This window comes from Microtus ochrogaster, unplaced genomic scaffold (genome assembly GCF_000317375.1).
Source record: "Microtus ochrogaster isolate Prairie Vole_2 unplaced genomic scaffold, MicOch1.0 UNK60, whole genome shotgun sequence".
NCBI classification, from domain to species: Eukaryota; Metazoa; Chordata; class Mammalia; order Rodentia; family Cricetidae; genus Microtus; species Microtus ochrogaster.
In genome coordinates this window covers 269,120-287,824 of record NW_004949158.1, presented here as the reverse complement: position 1 = coordinate 287,824, position 18,705 = coordinate 269,120, and the positions used below count along the sequence as shown (strand labels likewise).

Sequence of the window (18,705 nt, the reverse complement as noted above, 5' to 3'; positions counted from 1 at the left end):
GTGATGCCAGTGAGGGGCTTCTTAGCTCAAACAGCAGCATCCTCATAGTAGCTCCCTGCCTTCTACCTGTGTAAACTGATTGCTGTGATTTCTGTCGGCCTCCTCCCTCCTAGACAGATACAGTAGCACCTACAAGAGGTTTCTGAGAAGTCCAGCCAGTGCTCTAGTTGGTTTTCCATTAACTTTAAAACAAGCTTTACCCACCACCACCATTGCCTGGGCATCTTTGGGGAATCACATTAGTACCCCAGACAGTTAGTTCTCTGCCTGCCAGCCTTAACCTACGGAACCAACACTGCCTCCAAGCAATCCAGCAAGATTCTTTGCTCAGTAGACTGTTACTGTGACCACACCTGCTTGAATGAGATCTGAAATAGAGATTTTAGGAGCGTTCCTGTATTGCAAGCTGCTCACCAACGGGAATTCTTCCTTAGGTATAGGATAGAATTCTTCAGAGTTTTCTTTTAGTTCTACTTTTTTAATTCTTTTTAAAACTCAGTTAATTCTTTGTAAATACTGTTAATATTTTTTTAAACCTCCCCCCTTTTAAATTACATGTGATCTCTTTTCTGGATCCTGACGGACAAAGAATTGATACAGATATGATCCCAGGAGACAGATGCTCCAGGAAGGAATTTTGAGATGGGTTTTGGTTGTATTAAGTTCTTTGCAGTAGAGAAGTAGGAGACATGCAGCTCATGACAAACCAAGGCATTGCAGTTAGCCCCGGTATGGCCCGTGGCTGACTATGACAAGGTGCCAGATGAATCCGGTACCTTGGGATCCAAATGGTGTAGCAGTGATAGCAGCTACAGGAGCTACACTGTGATATGAACTAGAGTGTTGACAGAGAGAAAGTCGTATGCTTTGGTCTAATATTTTATTATTATGAACTAAAAATATTTTAATAACTTTTAAATAATCACTACCCAATATCAATATTTAATAGAGACAATCTGTTTTAAAATGGAAAGTTAGTACAATATAAGTGCCAAGTAAATAATTTAAAGCCACATGTGATAGATAGCTCATACCTGTAATCCCAGCATTGGGAGGTTAAAGCAAGAGGATGACAAGTTCAGGAGAACGTTGTACAGAATTTGTGAAGATAATGACATAAACTATGAACTTTTCACACTCAAAATGATAGTATGAGACATACTAAGAATTCATTATATTATTTGATGGTTGTTTTAGTTAGGGGTTTCTAGATGCTGCAGGAATTCCTTCAGCCTTTTAAGTTATCCGCCCACTTGGCGTGGCCTCTTATACTATATATATATATATATATATATATATATATATATATATATATGCGCCGATGTAAGGTGCATATCCAGTCTCTCTTCTGGCTGCAGGATTCAGTTACTGTTCTCCATTAGAGCAGAGGCCTGTAATTTGTGAGTCTACCCCTAAATAAATAACCCTCTATTATACTAAATTCTGAGCTAGTGTGGGATTTCTTTTAAGCATACATCTTCATTCTGTTGCTGTGATCAAACACCAAAACCATAAAGGAAGTTGGGGAGTAAAGGGTTTATATGTTTTAAACTTCCACATTGCTGTTCATCACCCAACGAAGTCAAGACAGGAACTCAAACAGGGCAGGAACCTGGAGACAGGAGCTGATGGAGAGGCCATGGAGGAGCGCTGCTTACTGACTTGCTTTTCCTGGCTTGCTCAGCCTGCCTTCTTATAGAATCGAGAACCACCAGTCCAGGGATGGCACCACCTACTATGGGCTAAGCCCTTCCCTGTCAATCATTAATTGAGAAAATGCCTTACAGCTGGATCTCATGGGGCCATGTCCTCAACAGAGGCTCCTTCCTCTCTATGACTCTAGCTTGAGTACACACAAAGCTAATTAGTACAGTGATCTTTGATATTAAGTGACACATATTCCAGATACGAAAAAATTAATCTTATAATGATATTCTCAGTTAGTTAAAATAATGTCCAAAAAAGTCTTCCCATTGAACATTAGATTAGATTACAGATTGTATCATATAATTTTTTAATGATGAAAATATTTTGTTTGAGTTTGATTTTACCTTGAAATTTCTAGTGTTTTTTTAACTTCAAATTATTAGTTTTTGATATCATATTTGGAATTCCACAATATTTACTGCTTCTCTTTGTATTTCTTCTGCTACAGTATCAATGAGGGACTTAACTGAGAAAGCAAATACTCATAGTGGAAAGTGCCAGGAGATATTATGGGGTGGTATCCAAATAAATAATCTTCAGCTCTCCCTGCAAGGTTAATAGCACTAAATGGAGTCCTGTGTTGAAAGTGCCAATTTAAGGACTTAGTTTCCAAAGCCTGTTATTTCTTGAAATGGTATCCATAGGATTTGTATGAGGTATAGTTATGCATATGATCATTTTGATGTTGCTTTTGTAAGAAAGACCTACTATTAGCAGACAGGGCCTCACAAACACACTTGTAGGAAAAGCTGCCAGTAAAATGGCAGCTTGTTAAAAAAAAAAAAAAAAGCAGATTATAAATGCTGCTCTCCCACATGCTTCTGTGCTATGGCCTGGAAACGCTAACCTGAACAGTTGATACTGGCTTTCAGTATTGTCTATGCCTACTTTCAGTTGACAGGTTTTTTTTTTTTTAAACCAATAAGCTCTACATCAAATTGTTAGGATTTGAGTCTCACAGAATTGCAGTGTAATTTATCTCATTTTCCTTATCTACTGACTTTATTTTCTAGGATTTAGGAAGTTTCACTAGTAAACTCCAAGATAGAATTTCCAGATATAAACACTAATAAAAGTCAATCGTGGTTCTCATATGCTTGTGAGAATACAGAATGGTTCATCTTAGGCAAATAATTTGATATTTTTGTATAAAATTAAATATATTTTACCTCATGATGCAGCACTTCCACTCTTAGGCATTAGCCCAATATGAATTTAAATATATCTACTGAAGGACTTGTAAGTTCCTGGCTCCTTTAGTTATAGTAGCCAAAATTGTGAAATAGTCTCAGTGCCCATCAGTGGTGAACAGACCATGCGATATTGGTATCTTTACAGAGGTGTTCTACTCATAAAGTAAAAGGGAGAGAAAAGGTTTCTCTGTAGCTCTGATTGTCCTAGAAGTCTCTTATGTTGACCAGACTGGACTCAAGCTCATAGAGACGTACATGCCTATATCCCAAGTGCCAGGATTAAAGGCATGTACCACCATACTCAGCATAAAACAGAACTTTAACAACTCAATAAACTAAGTGAACCTAATATTGCTGTACAGAGTGCTCTACATGGCAGTAGCAGCATACACATGCTCAAACGTTCTCAGGCCATGCACACTGTCTGTAACAAATTTAAACATTTAAATATGTGAGACATCTCTTCTGATGACCATAGCGAAATGAAACTAATAACAGAAGAAAAGCAGAAAAGTCTACAAATATGTGGAAATTACAGCAGTGAACCTTTAAATAACAAGTAGCTAAAATTAGAACTTATAGTGGAATTGAGAATGTATCTGTACCAATAAAAATGAAGGTACAGCATACCAAAGCGTATACGATGTAATGAAAGGTAAACAGAAGAAAAGTCACCAGGAAACTCTGAACTTCATACTTGAAGGGACTAAAGGGGGAGAAGCTAGACCCAAAGTCAGAAGAAGGGAGGATAGTCATGATGAGAGCAGATATAATTAAATAAAATAGAAAAATAATAGAGGAAATAAGTAAAACAGAAATTTTGAAAATACTAACAATTTACAGAGCAAGCTTAATGTCTGAACTGAGAAAGTAGGGACGTGGCCGCTGATGTGAAAGTTAGACAGTGCTGGGAATAACTAACTATGCACTAGGCAATTGGCTAGAAACAAAACCCTACCAGGACTGAGTCATCAACAAGTGAAAAATATATGAGGAAGCTTTGAATTGTTGGGGAAGCCTTTCAACAAAGAAGCCTAAATCCTTTATAGATATTGACCCCCACATCTTTAAAGTATTAGTGAACTTAATTCTGTTAAAATGATAATATGTAATGAATAGGTGGGATTTATGTCTGCAGTATAAATATAGTTTAACCTCTGAATCAACAAGCATCTCATTAAATACAGAAAAAGTACCCCATAAAATTTAATTTTCTATTATGATTAAAAAATACCATACTTACCAGAGTAGGAATTTAAGGAAAGGAATCTACCTCAATATAATGCACTATGTCTGGAAAGCCCACAATTAATATCATACTAGAGTAAGAATGTAGCTTTTTCCTCCCTCCCCGCCTCTTTCTGTCTCTCTGTCTCTCTGTCTGTCTCTGTCTCTCTCTCAACAGGATTTTTCTGTGTAACAGCCCAGGCTGGCCTCCAACTCACAGAGATCCACCTGCCTCGGCCTCCCCAGCCACATTAAAGGCGTGCGCCACCAGTGCCCAGTTAGTTTTTTCTATAATATGAGGCAACTTGCCAGGGATGTTTACTTGCTGCTATACCATTCAACTTAGTACTTAGAATTCTTGCCAGAGTAATCAAACAAACAAACAAAAGAAGTAGAAGTCATTTTGCTTGGAAAAGAATGGAAAGCAACTCTTTTTTTCATAAATGACATGTCGTACATAAGAAGAAATTGAACATGGGTGAATCTTAACCTTCATGCCAAACTAAGCAGGCCAGATGGAGACTATTACTATAATCAAGTTAACATATTCCACGTACAGGAGGTTCTACTAAAAACAAGACTGTACTGTCAGAAGGTCAGGAGCTATTATAGAAAAGAGACTGCAAAAGGACCTAGTAAAACCTGGAGCTGATGGTTTCTAAAACACAATCATTATATTATACTATTGGAATTAATGCATTTATTGTAGGTAATTAATATCTCAACAAAGTGACCAAACCTATTATTGTATTATTTTACGCCATCAGTAATTTGAAACTAAAAGTTTGCAAACTATTTGATTGGGCATATAGTTCACTGGTAAAGTGCCTGTATGAATGCTTGTGTGTATGGCTAACACCTGCTTCAAAAGTAGCATGGTGGCATATGACTTTAATCCTAGAACTTTAAAGGATGAAATATTAGGATCGTCCCAAGTTTGAGAACAGCCAGGGTTATCCAGTGAAATCTTATCTCAAAAGAGAAAGAATAAAATACATAGAAATTAACCTAAGGAAGAGTAACATTTCTCTAAAGGGTAAGAATAAGAAGACCTAAATAAATTGATGGAATTTCCCTTTAAAATTTCTTAAATTGCATTTATTCATTTACTTGTGAGTGAGAGTGGATGGTCAGAGGACAGCATGATCCCAGGTAGGTCATGAGATCAAACTCAGGTTGAAGGCACTTTTTCCTGCTGAGCCATCTTGTTAGTTCAGTAGAAATTTCTGGTTCTTGAATTTTGAGCGGTGCCTTCCTTTTGGGTCTCTGACTCTAGAATTTATATGGAAAGGCTATGACTAGAAAATAACAGATACATTTGGTATGCTGTATATCAGTTTATCATGAAAATAGAATAATTATGGCATTGTAATAATAGAATATAACAGAAAGCCTGGTGGCAATTACCCATCTTTATGAAAGTGCTGTGATTGATCAGAAGGGGGATAATTGACTTTTTAAAATAAATCCTGTTGGGTATCATTGTCATAAATAGGAAACCAGACTGCTCCTTCCTTTCACACTCTCTTCCTCTCCACTCTATAAATTTGTTTCCCTTTACCAAGGACCTAGATTAGTCTACCTTTGCTGCAGTGCTTTCTAAAAGCATGTAGTCTATGCTTTCATATGGCCAGGATTTTTTTTTTTTACTAGGTATGATGCATTAGGTATAAAGGAAGAGATTGTCAAGTTTAAATTCAGAACTTGTGTACTTGTGTCTATTATCAAAGGATTTTTTTTTCCCCGAGACAGGATTTCTCTGTGTTAAAGTCCTAGCTGTCCTGGAACTAGCTCTTGTAGACCAGGCTGGCCTTGAACTCACAGAGATCCGCCTGCCTCTGCCTCCCAAGTGCTGGGATTAAAGGTGTGCACCATCACTGCCTGGCAGGACTGTTTCTTTAAAAGATGAAAGAAAATCAGTAGAAGCCATAGATGGCTTATCTACTCAGAGTCCATGCTGCACAACCTTGAGGACTGGAGTTTGGATCCCAGCACCCATGTAATAAGCCAAGCATTTTGGGAATATCTAACTCCAGAAAAAATGGCAGTGAGAAGGATGATTACCAGGCTTTGTTGACTTCCAGCCAGCTGAGGAAACTCAAAGCAAAGTTCAGGGAGAGACCCTGTTTCTAAAGAACAGGCAGAGAATGATAAAGGATACATTATGTTCTCGTTTGGCCTTTGCATCTATAAACAGGCATTGTACTTGCACATTCATGTCCATACATGTTCACCATACATGTGCATCACACATGAGTGCCCCCCAAAGTTAAAAAAATTAACAAATTGGTTTATTTTTTAAAAGAAACTTTAAGAGGAGATACTGCCTGCTTTGTTTCTCTAATGCAAATTATCTCAGAGATGAGCAGTAAGAAGGCAAATGATAGCAACAGGTTGTATTAGTTCTTATGCTATTTTTTCCAGCATACTTAATAGCTTATCATCAGATAGCAGCAAGTAATTACAATAAATGAACACAGCAGAATGCTGTACCTGAGGGGATATAGTACAAACCAGGGCACCTATTTACTTCAGTGTAGCCGCTGTCCTCTGTTTGATCATAATAGTTAGTCATATATATATCACAATTTATTCCATCATTGTGAAAAGAAAATATCTTTCTTATTCTAGTACTTTTTATTTGTAATTTAACATTTCTTTTTAATTGTACTAATACTTTTAATTAGAACTATTTTGCATTTTGTAATAGTTTTTCAAAGGTTATCTCTGCTTCTGTTTTCTCTGTACTGTCTTTGGTCACATGTGCAGAAGAAAGTGCTTTCAGCAAATTGTATTTCGTAGAAATGTATCTATGAATGTATTTTATGGGTATGTAATATATATCTAGAAAAGGGATTAAAACTTACTTTATGTTCTACATATTTACAACTGTGGCACATCTTACAGTAGAATTTTTAAGTCATTCTTAGAGATGAAATGGTGATGTATTATACAGACTCCTGGTTGATTACATTTGATGATTTATTATACTATCAAGAACATAAAGAACTATAAATTAATTTTTAAAAGAGAAGAATGAAGACATGAAGAGATACTTTATAATAGTAAGTCCATATGGCTAGTTGTTTAGTTCTTTTTCTATTGCTGTAACAAGTTACTGAAACTGGGTTGTTTATAAAGAAAAAAAATTTGGGTGGGTGGCTTTTGGATTTTTGATTCATTAATCTGAAAGTTCAAGAGCATGATGCTAGCATTTGCTTGGCTCTGGTAAGAACTTTGTAGCAGAAGGGAAAGTGGATATGTGAACAAAAGGCATACATGTTCCAGAAAGTGTGAGAGAGAATAGTTGGACTTCGTTTTTTTATGTTAACCAACTTTAAGAGTAGCTAATCTATTCTTTGTTTTCTGAAATAGAGTCTCACTGTGTAGCTGGGTTGGCCTTGGACTCACAATCCTGTTGTGTCTATGTCCTCAGTCTCCAGATTATAGACAGAAAACACCACGCCTGGCACATGACAACTAATTCAATTCTACAGGAATTATATTAGTCCCTTCATGAGTTTGGAGCCCATTACTAAATTCCCTAGATTTCTGTTTGTTATTATTATTATTATAGTTGTTATTGTTATTATTATCATTATTATTGTATGCTAAGTATGTGTATGGATGTCACAGAACAACTTTTGGGAGGTGGTTCTCTCCTGCCACCTTGGAATTTGGGGATCAAACTTAAGTCTGTAGGCTCAAGTGGCTAATGCTTTTACCTGCTGAGCCATTTCACTTGACCTAAATTACTCCCCTCCCCCTTGAAAACTTTATACAACATGTTTTGATCATATTTACCCCTCCTTCACCTCTTAACCAGATTTACTTTTATCTCCTTTCTCTGTTCACCCAATTTTGTGTCCTTTTCCATTTTCCATCAAGACCCAATATATGCTACCCCCAAATTCTTGAACGTGTGGTTTTCTGTTGGAGCACTGTTAGCTTGGCAGGGTGACAATTCTAAGAGAAATCTGTCTCTCCCTCTCTCACAAGCTAACAGTTAACAATAACTTCCCAGTTAGAGATGGACTTTCATGCCCAGCTCCCATTTTCATGTTGGAATTTAGTCTAGCCTGGGCTTGCCCAGATTTTGTGTGTACTGTTGTAACCATTATAAGTTTGTATGTGTAGTTTTCCCAGAAGACACTGTTTCTTTGTACTCATTTATTACCCCTGGCTTTTGCACTGTTTTCTGCCCCTCTTTGGCAATGACCCCTGAGCCTTGTTAATAGAAGTATGAGATATGGTATATATGTTCCAATTAGGGCTAAGCATTCTGCAGTTACTTATTTTCTGTACCTTGACTTGTTATGCATCTCTGTGTTTATCACCATCTTCTACAAATAGAAGTTTCTCAGATGAAGGTCGAGAGATGCACTGATGTAAGGGTATAAAGATTCAGTTTAGTACTTTTCCATTCGGTGAAATAGTAGTTGTTTCCCCCCTAGAGCCTGGGACCTGTCTAGCCACAGGTCTTGGCCTGATAATGGTGCCAGATATGGGTTTCCTTTTGTGGAGCAAGACTCAAATATCTAATATTGTCCTTGCCACTATTATACCAGTGAGCATGTCTTGCCAAGCCAGTCATTATTGTATCTCTCAGGATTCATAGCTGAGTATGATTGATGTTTAATTATGCCATCTCCTCTCAACACTATTACATTGTGGGCCAAGCCTTAACTTGAGTTGAGATGGAGATAAACCATCTGCAAATTGCAGTAGCCAATCAGCATATAAAGTGAGTGTTTAATCTCCTAATGCATTTATTTGTTAAATATGTGGTGAGGTGCTTTGAAATACTCAGTTAACTGGCAAGGTTTTAAAACCTGATTAACAAGTGTCTTGTATGAACACACAGAAGAATTGGTAATGGACCATTCCTATCAAATGAAGTTACAAACCAGGCAAAACACACTGTTTCTTAGAAATACATTATTTAGTTGGTATTTCCAGAAAACAGAAAGGAAGTCAACCTCACAAATATCTAGACGATGGTTATTTTGGGGATGGAAGGAATAAAAGGCTTATTGAAGCACACAAAGTACCTTTTATAGTTTCAGAAATGGTTTTTGTTTGGTTATGTTTGCTTATTGAGACATCGTCTCACAGTGTAATCCTGACTGGCATTTGACTTGCTGTTTAGATCTGACCTTGATCTCACAGACATCTGCCTGCCTCTGCTGCCCAAATGCTGAGTTCTAAGTTATGTGCCAGCACAGGAAGCTAGAGATATTTTCATTTTCACCTGAATTGATCTGCATTAATTTAAATTGTTAAGAGCATATTTTGTATACTTCTCTGTGTACCTCAGACTAAAACAGGAAATGAGAGTGATCCATTGTATCACATGTCCTTAGGTATTATGATGAGTGGGAAGTGATCATTGATTTAAAGTAGAGGTTAGCTTTGGACATAGGGAGTTGTCTTAGTGATGGTGCCGAAGATATGCTTGTCGTGTGCTGAAGAGAAAATGAAGGGAGGAGGCAGGAACTGAGTAAATGGACCTCTTTTCTTTGTTGAAAGGAGAAATGTACTAAGTAACTTGTACACATAAAATATGTAGAGAGTATCAGGAAACTAAAGACAGTTATTGAGATATTAAAGACAAAAGAGTAGGAGAAAAAATAGATTTTGATGTATTATGGGAAAAAGTTTAGAGTTTATAGTTAGTAGTTTGAGATGAGAATTAGCACTAAAATCATGCCTATTAGTAGAAAGTACCATGAGCACCATCTTGTCCAACACCGCTTAGATAATGAATCTCAGAGAGGTTAAATACTTGTTCTAAATCATATCAGTAATAATAATAATAATAATAATAATAATAATAATAATAATAATAATAATAATAATAATAGACTAAAACAAAATTCTTCTTGCCCCTTGGGTTGGTGTTGTTTTTATGGTATTATTTGCAATATGGTTTGCTTATGAATTGGATTTTATATAGTCATCATGTTTTGTAGTAAAATTCATTTGCATATCCTGTTAACCTTTGATACTTAACAAAGTAGCTTAAAATGGCTGTCATGTGTTATTTGCTATGACTTTATGAGGCCTGGGTTTAACTGTCATCACTCCTGTGGCAGCCATTGACAGCCTAATGGGCACTGGGGAAGCTGGGGTGACTCTGCCTTTATGTCTGGGATCCTTTTGCTATTATTTGTTGGCTGGAGTTCCAATTATTCAAGGGTCTAGCCTAACATTCCTTCCATGGTATGGTATTAGGAACATTCCAGGAGGATGGGAGATGGAAATATAGACTCCTAAACTTGCATAGTATGTTTGCCATTAAATTAGTAAAAGTAAGTTAAAATTTAGACTGAAGGGAAAAGCTCCTCATCTTAATGGAAAAAAGTAGTTATTGTATCCATGGATTCTCCTGTATTTTATAGAAAATTCTAAGTTATAATTTTTAACTCTTCGATTTCCTAGCAACTTTATACTTAATATAAAGCAAAAATCTCTTGATCTCAGTGTAACAGTCATAGCTGTCCTGTAATCACTCTGTAGACCAGATTGGCCTTGAACTCACAGAAATCCACCTGCTTCTGTTTCCCAAGTTTGGGATTCAAGGCATGCACCACTATTGCCTAGCTGATTGAAAGACTATTAACAATGTAGTTCATCATATGAGAAACAAAAATTTTGATAATAAAAATAATAAGTATTATACCAAAAGAGGAAGCTATGTTTTATAACCTTTGTATCCTCTAGGATCTAAAATAAAATTCCTATATTTTTTTAGAAAGATGGGTTTTAAATGATGGAGAAAATTCAGCACAATTACTTTATAGAATGTTTCCATAGCCATTATTTTTCTCAGCCTATTATTTTTCTCATAATCATAATCTTTGTGGGCCTTTTTCACATTTTAGATATAAAAAGAGGTAAGTTTGGGTCTAGCCTGGTTTACAAAGCCAGGGAGATATAATGAGACACCATCTTTTCCCACCTCAAAATGTATATGCCAAAAATTGATGTGATCTTTGTCCTTTATGCCCTGTTAAAATTGTAAGGGGTGATGAAGTTTGTTCCTGGTGAATTTATCTTTCCTTCTTGCAGTAACAATGTTGGGATTTTAAATGGTGCTGGAGAGATGTCTCAGTGGTTAAGAGCAGATACTGCTCTTGCAGAATCTAGATTTGATTTCTTGAACCCATAGTAGGTAGCTCACAACCACCTGTAACTCCAGCTTCAGAGGCTCCAACCTCTTCCTTTCAACTCTGTGGGCTCCTACACTCATACATACATACATACACACATACACACACACACACACACACACACACACACACACACACACACACACACGTAAAAGTTTAAAAATAAAATCTTTTTTAAAAATTGTATGCCAGGAAATTAAGTCTTTATAGCATTAACCTTTAGGGTTTTTTTTATAGGTTTGAATTTCATGGTTATTTTCTGGTCTTTATCAGATATAATGTATTAAACCAGCTGTGTCTTCCATGTAGTCTTCTTAGACTGAACTTTATAGGACTCTGGATAATTTGTATTTTAAAAAGTACTTTACAATTATATTTTTCTTTTCTCCTTAGGCACTACAAGGGCTCCCAGGGATGGGGAAGTTCCAGGGGTGGACTATAATTTCATTTCTGTTGAACAGTTCAAAGCACTGGAAGAGAGCGGAGCCTTGTTAGAAAGCGGAACGTATGATGGTATGTCTCCAAATATTAGAACTACCTGAATTCGCCAGATGGCCGGAATCATTTCAAAGGGAATTTCATCAGTAAAGTTGATTTTTAAAAAAAAAAAAATGTTATTTGGGAGGACGAGAGATATTGATCAATGGTTAAGAGCACTGACTGCTCCTCTAGAAGGTTTGCTTTTGATTTCCAGTACCTACATGACAGCTAGCAACTGTCTGAAACTCAGTTGCAGGCAATCTGATGCTCTCTTTGGGCTTCTGTGGGCACTACACACACAGAGATATACCTGAGGCAAAACAACTGTACGCATAAAATAAAGATAAATCTTAATTTATTAGAAAATTGTTCTTTTGCTTAGAAGATTCTTAATTTACTAATTAGGTGGTGTTTGACAATAGTGAGAAGCATTACATCACATTGAAAAGTTCATTGTGAACAGTAAACTAAAAATTAACCAGACTGGCAAGTTTACATATTTCATAGCAATTCACTGTCATCATCTGAACCAGTACATACTTGTTGATGGCTTTCTGTTCATGGGTAGGAATATAAAGTTTGTATACTTGAGAAAACTTACATTTAAAGAAGAAAGTATAAAATGGAGGATAGAGCCAACAATGAATTTTCATATCTCTGTTTCCCTGAAGTACAAACTTGAGATCAGTTTCAACTCTTAAACGATTCCTTGTTATGTACTTATTTTTTTTCTATTTAACACACTTTGGACTTGGCAAGCTTATTCTCCCATAGCACCTTATACTTTTCAACATTGCTTTATTCTGCTTTTATAATTGTTTCTTTCACAAGTTCTGTCTAGTAGTAATGCCTTTCTTACTTGATGCTGTCTTCAGTGTCTTTAGATGATGTTCAATAAAACTGCTTTGAATGCATCTCTTTCATATGTATATATGTGCATTTATATGCACATTTTTGTCCAGAAAACATATTTCTCTTATTACCACGTCTTGTCATTTCTTCCTGCTGCCACTTTCACAAGCTCTTCTTTTTCAGTGCCTTGTTATAGGCACTTCAGATGAGCTAGTTGCACTACTGCAGTGTGATTTCTCCTCCATCCTCAGTTTCTAGCCTCTGTTCATTCCATCCTTCCGATTGCTACAGTGCTGGGCTTCTTCAAGATCACTTTTTAAAAAATATTTATTTATTATTAATAATGTTCTGTCTGCATGTCTGATCACCAGAAGAGGGAACCATATCTCATTATAGATGGATGTGAGTCACCATCTGGTTACTGGAAATTGAACTCAGGACCTCTGGAAAAGCAGTCAGTGCTCTTAACCTCTGAGCCATCTCTCCAGCCCTCAAGTTCAGCTTTGATCATTCTGATCATATCTCTTACTCAAAATTTTTAGTCATTTTCTTCCTACCTGTAAACTTTTACCTAACTACTTTTTCTGGATTTATCTCCCATGAATCATTCATTGATTTAAAATTGATTTGCTCATCCTCCCCTTCATAATGACCTATGTAAAGTCAAAAGGAATAGGGCAACAACTGTCAGGACAACTAAACTTGCTGAACATTTTCTCATTATGCTTGCTTCCATAACAAATTGAAAGGTATTTTGTTTGTTTTCATTCTAATGGACCAATTACTGGTATTGTAAAAGTCATGGATCCTCTGTAAAACACTTTTGTTAGTATACTAGTAAAGAACTTGATCAATAATGTCTCTTCAAAAAATGTTCAGGTAGTAGCCAGGTGGTGGTGGCGCACACCTTTAATTTCAGCACTCGGGAGGTAGAGGCAGCTGGATCTCTGTGAGATCTAGGCCACATTGGTCTACAGTGAGAGTTCCAGGACAGCTAGGGCTATACAGAGAAACCCTGTCCCGAAAAATAAAACAAAACAAAACAACAAAATTTTCAGGTAGTATAATTAAAATGTGCAGAAAACCCTTTTCAAATTACACAAACATTTTATATTTCTGTATGACATAGTTCTTAGCCTTTGTCTGTATACATCCTCTTAGTAAAATAATTCATTTTGTGTATTAGAACATAAGTATTTGAGTTAATTTTATTCTTTCATTTTTGCATAAGACAGTTAATGTTTTTATATTTCCAAATTTGGCCCTAATTTAGAATCCATATAAAACTAAATCCAATATGAATAAATAATTGATATAATCAACTTTATAGCTAATACAAATTGTATTAATATGTTAGCTTATATATAACATGATATATGAGAAATTAGTCTATTCTCTCATTTCTATTGCGTCCTCTCTCAGGGAATGCTTTAGGGACTTACACAACTTCAGTGTAGGAAGCAGCAGCGATTCTGTGAGCCATATTCATGTGACTCGGTCAGCACCCGTGCTCTTAGCTGCTGTCGTTCTGTACACCACAGGGAACTTCTATGGCACTCCCAAGCCTCCAGCAGAGCCTAGTCCTTTCCAGCCAGATCCGGTCGATCAGGTCCTCTTTGACAATGAGTTTGACACAGAATCTCAAAGAAAACGAACTACATCTGTCAGCAAGATGGAAAGGATGGACAGCTCTCTCCCTGAAGAAGAAGAAGATGAGGACAAAGATGCTGTTAATGGCAGTGGAAACATGGGTTTGTAAACAGATTAACAACTTCTGATTTTTTTTTGATTGGCTTTGACCTTTAATTGAAATAATAAAACTTTTATTGAAATATTTATAGAGCAGATGATAGGATTCTGTTTTCTGTGAAATCTGTGTGTGGAACAATGTATTATCTATGGATCATCTGTAAGCGAATCTGAGTTTTCTTAACTGTGATAAATCGGCAGTGACTATCATTAATGATATGTCTGGAACACTTGTGATGCTGGGATATGGGAATCTTACCTGCATAATTCCTGTTTCTCAGGAGTAAAACAAAACTGGTTTTCTAACAGCTTTTAACCCGAAGCACATAGACTTTGGAGGTGTGCCATAAGAAATTATCTGAAAAGTTAGGCAGCAATATTTTAAATTTAAATTCAGGATCCACTCAAAGATAATTTGAAAATAAGATTCATATCTTTCCATATGTCTTACTGAATGAAAATAAAACTGTAAAGGATAAAGAATCTGCCCTAAGTATCCCTGAATAATTTTGTAATTTTCCAGACTGTTAAACTTAACTGAGAGTAGAGCTAGGAAGTCAGAGGCTCACAAAAGACTCCTGTCAGTGTTATTTATTAGAAACATTCTGTTTGGAACACTCGTGTGTAAACTCTAAAGGCTAGAATTTTTTCTGTTTTTTTTCCATTTCTGCATTCACTTCAAGAGAAGGAAATAAATGTTGATCATGTCCCTAGATTTGCAACTCATCTAGTAATCCTGAAGCATCTTCATCTTTCTTTCATCACCTATTAAAATTTTCTTTGTATATAGTTTTTTACATTATATGATCATTGTTTATTTCCCTCTCCAGATGGTGAGTTCTGCGTATTTTTCTACCTTCACAATACATATGCTTAATGTTAAATGAACTAGCCAATACATTTAGATGTGAAGACTGAAATTGTGTTTTAAAAGGTTTAGTCACTGAATTGCATGGAAAAATTATTACAGATTATTTAGTTGATGTTGCTTTTGTCTGGCATACTTTTTTCCCCAAGTGTAACTCACTTCCAGATTGATTTCTACATTGGATACCTTTAAATTTTTATTACATATTCTGCGAGAAAATAAACCAGGAATTTCATCTATATGCTCATTCAACAAATAGTTATTGAACATCTGCCAGGCTACTAATCTCTAGGCATTTGTTCTAAATCCCAGGAATAAAGGAGTGAACAAAACAGAAAAAAGCTCCTGTTCTCATGGACTTTACTTTCTGATGAGAGAATAATAACTGGATAAATAACATGTATAGTGTGTCTGATGACGCTAAACAAGGCATTCAAGGAGGTAAAAAGAAAATAGAGGTAGTCAACTTGTAGTTTTGGATATAGTGACAGAGAAGACTTAAAACAAATGAGTAAACTCCAAGTATCTGAGAGAAGAGCATTTTTTCTGTGTGTGTGTGTGTGTTGGAGACAGTGGAATTTATAATCAGCTTCAGAGGCAAGCATCTCACTTGGCTTTCTGCTGCTAATAGTATAATATCACAGCCTAAGCAATCTAGAAAGAAAAGAGGTTTGTTTGGACTTGTGGGTCAGAAGCACTGAGGTTAAAAGGCCTTATCTGGGATGACCTTCTTGCTTACAGAATCTCAGAGTGATGCAGGGCACGTGGATAGACAGGGGGAACTCATGTGTATCGAGAAGAGCATTTCTAACAGATTCAACTGTAAATTCAAATATCTGAAATGGTAGTATGACTGGAATATTAGACAGCAGCGAAGAAGCCAGCGTGTTTGGTCATGGTGTGGGCAATGTTTTGTATGCGATTGGAGCAGAGTGAAGAAAGGAAAAAGAATGTGGTAGTGACTGGTCACTGTTTCAGAGATCAATCTATAACCTGTTTTCTCCGTGAAATAAGCAACGAGGTCATCATAAGATACAGGATAATAAAATAAAAGTAGTTCAGTAGTCCTCTGTAAGCTGCACCTTAATTTTCTCCAGTTTCTATTACGCACAATGAAAAGTGGTCTGAAAATATTACTATATATTAAGATATTTTGGGATAGCAAGAGAGAAATACATTTGCATAACGTCTAGAACAGGATATTGTTATTATAACTTATATTTTAGTTAGTGCTGTTAATCTCTCATAACTAGGAAAATTAATAAATTGTATGAGTAGATTTATCCTAGGGATGACTAGAGCTGAAGTAGGTATGGGTTGATGCCTCGTGATATCAGAGGCTTTCCTCCAAATTATCTAGATTAGAGATGTTGCTTATACAAAGTGTGAAAATGATAAAATGTAAATTTATAAGTTCTAAGAATGTGTTTTAAGTATATTACTTGTAGACTCCCTAGACAATAACCAAGTTTTAGTCTACCTACCTATGTTACAGAGTTTGGGACTCTAAAAGGATTTTAATATATTTAATACACTTAACTTTTAAAAATAAAATATTACTTAAATACCCATGTTAAAAGTATATGAATCTGCTTAGTATAGCTGTCAAAAACATGGTATGCTAGATGCAAATTCTGGCTGTGCTGTTTAATGAGTTGTGAACTGACTAATTTAGCCTCTTTTTGGCTTGGTTTCCTCAATGCATAAAAAGATAATAATAATACTAATTGGGTTGCTATGAAGACTATGAGTTAATATATGTTAAATGCTTAAAATAGAACTTGCCTTGTAAAAGGTCTGTGTAAGTACAGTGCTGCTATTAAGATTCTTATTGAATTGATTCTGGTGGAGTTTTTGCTGCTTTTTCAGACTAGCATCAGAGGAGTGGAGCTTACTTTATTCAGAAAATGAGAAAAACTTAAGTATGTTTATTTCAAAATTAATGCAAGAGTATATACATATGAGATAAGACAATTTGTAGTGTATAATTCTAATGATATATGTATTGATATATGCACTTGGCATTTTGTTTAAAAAAAGTTAACTTTACTATTTATACTTTTCCGTTTCCAACAATTACAGAAACCAGGGAGATGCATTCTGAGTCATCTGACTGCTGGATGAAGACTGTTCCAAGTTATAACCAAACAAATAGCTCCATGGACTTTAGAAATTATATGATGAGAGATGAGAATCTAGAGCCACTGCCCAAAAACTGGGAGATGGCCTACACCGACACAGGAATGATCTATTTCATTGAGTAAGCACATGTCTGTGTTTCTTCCAGCATGCTTGTCACTATGATGGTAAACTGGAATTTTCTTAAACCTCAATTTGATTACTCATTCCAATATCTGAAAGCTTTCACTTTTTTATTTTAAAATATTTTCCATTTAAGCTGATTGTTTAGTTATTTCCCTGAATAACATCTCCCCCCTCACCTCCTCCTCTTCAACTTGTATTAAGTAATATTTGGCCTTTAGAATTTGTATGTGTCTAAGGCAGAGGTCAACCTCAAGTGTAATTCCTCAGGTTCTGTCCAGTTTGTTTTTGAGACAGGGTCTCTCATTGGCTTGGATATTATCTATTAAGCTGTTCCTGCTGACCACATCCCCAGTGCTGAGAGGACAAGGTACCTACTATGTAGCTTCTGGAGATCGAACTCATGTCCTCACTTTACCAACTAAGCTGTGTCCCCATCCTTGGTCTCTGGTGAAGGTTTAAAAGTAGCTGATGAAAAATGGAAGGAATAAAGGCTGTTTTGCTTCACTTAAAAAAAAAAAGAAAAAGAAAAAATTTTAGGTAGATTGCCCAATGCAGTGAGATAGGTGTGGTAGTCTACAACGTTAGTCCCAGTCTTGAGAGGCAGAGACTGAAGGATTTATGTGAGTCTGAGGAATCTTTGTCTACATGGCAATTTCAAGGGCAACCTGGGCTGCATAGTGAAACCCCGTCTCTGATCGTCATGGGAAGGGCCATACCATTATCTGAAGGTGTTTTCAGCCCTAAAGTTTGGAGTTGGTGTATTGAAATAATGTATTTAAGTAATTCAGTAGATAATATCACTGACCCTTAAAGTCATTGGTATAATAGAAGTACAAATAGGAAACTTTAACTGGAAGAGTATTAATATAATATTCATAATAATATTCATAGAGGTACTGAATACCACATAATTAGATCAGCCTAAAATTGAATATTGTTTGCTCCAGAGAATGTTATGCAAATAATTCATTCAAAGTTCATTATGGAGAATTTTTATATTCCTATGCACCTGTAAGTCTAATCTTTAAAGCAGTTTGTTCAGGGGTAGAATATTAATGTAGTAGAGTTACCGAATTTAATAATTAAATAACAGTGGATTACTGAGGTCTGGGTACTTACCCAAAGAATATCTATCTCTCTCTCTATCTCTCTCTCTCTCTCTCTCTCTCTCTCTCTCTCTCTCTCTCTCTCT

At 35.9% G+C, this 18,705-nt stretch overlaps 1 protein-coding gene across 2 annotated transcripts in view; it reads left to right on the top strand.

The window, feature by feature from the left end:
- Nucleotides 1–18,705, top strand: part of Magi3 (membrane associated guanylate kinase, WW and PDZ domain containing 3) — a 200,779-nt gene that overhangs the window by 101,126 nt on the left and 80,948 nt on the right. For both annotated transcript variants that reach the window (XM_005369757.3, XM_005369758.3), the window contains exons 3-5: nucleotides 11,693–11,812; nucleotides 14,173–14,382; nucleotides 17,331–17,508. In XM_005369757.3, coding sequence (XP_005369814.1) covers nucleotides 11,693–11,812; nucleotides 14,173–14,382; nucleotides 17,331–17,508 — 508 coding nt within the window. The remainder of the gene's footprint in view (nucleotides 1–11,692; nucleotides 11,813–14,172; nucleotides 14,383–17,330; nucleotides 17,509–18,705) is intronic.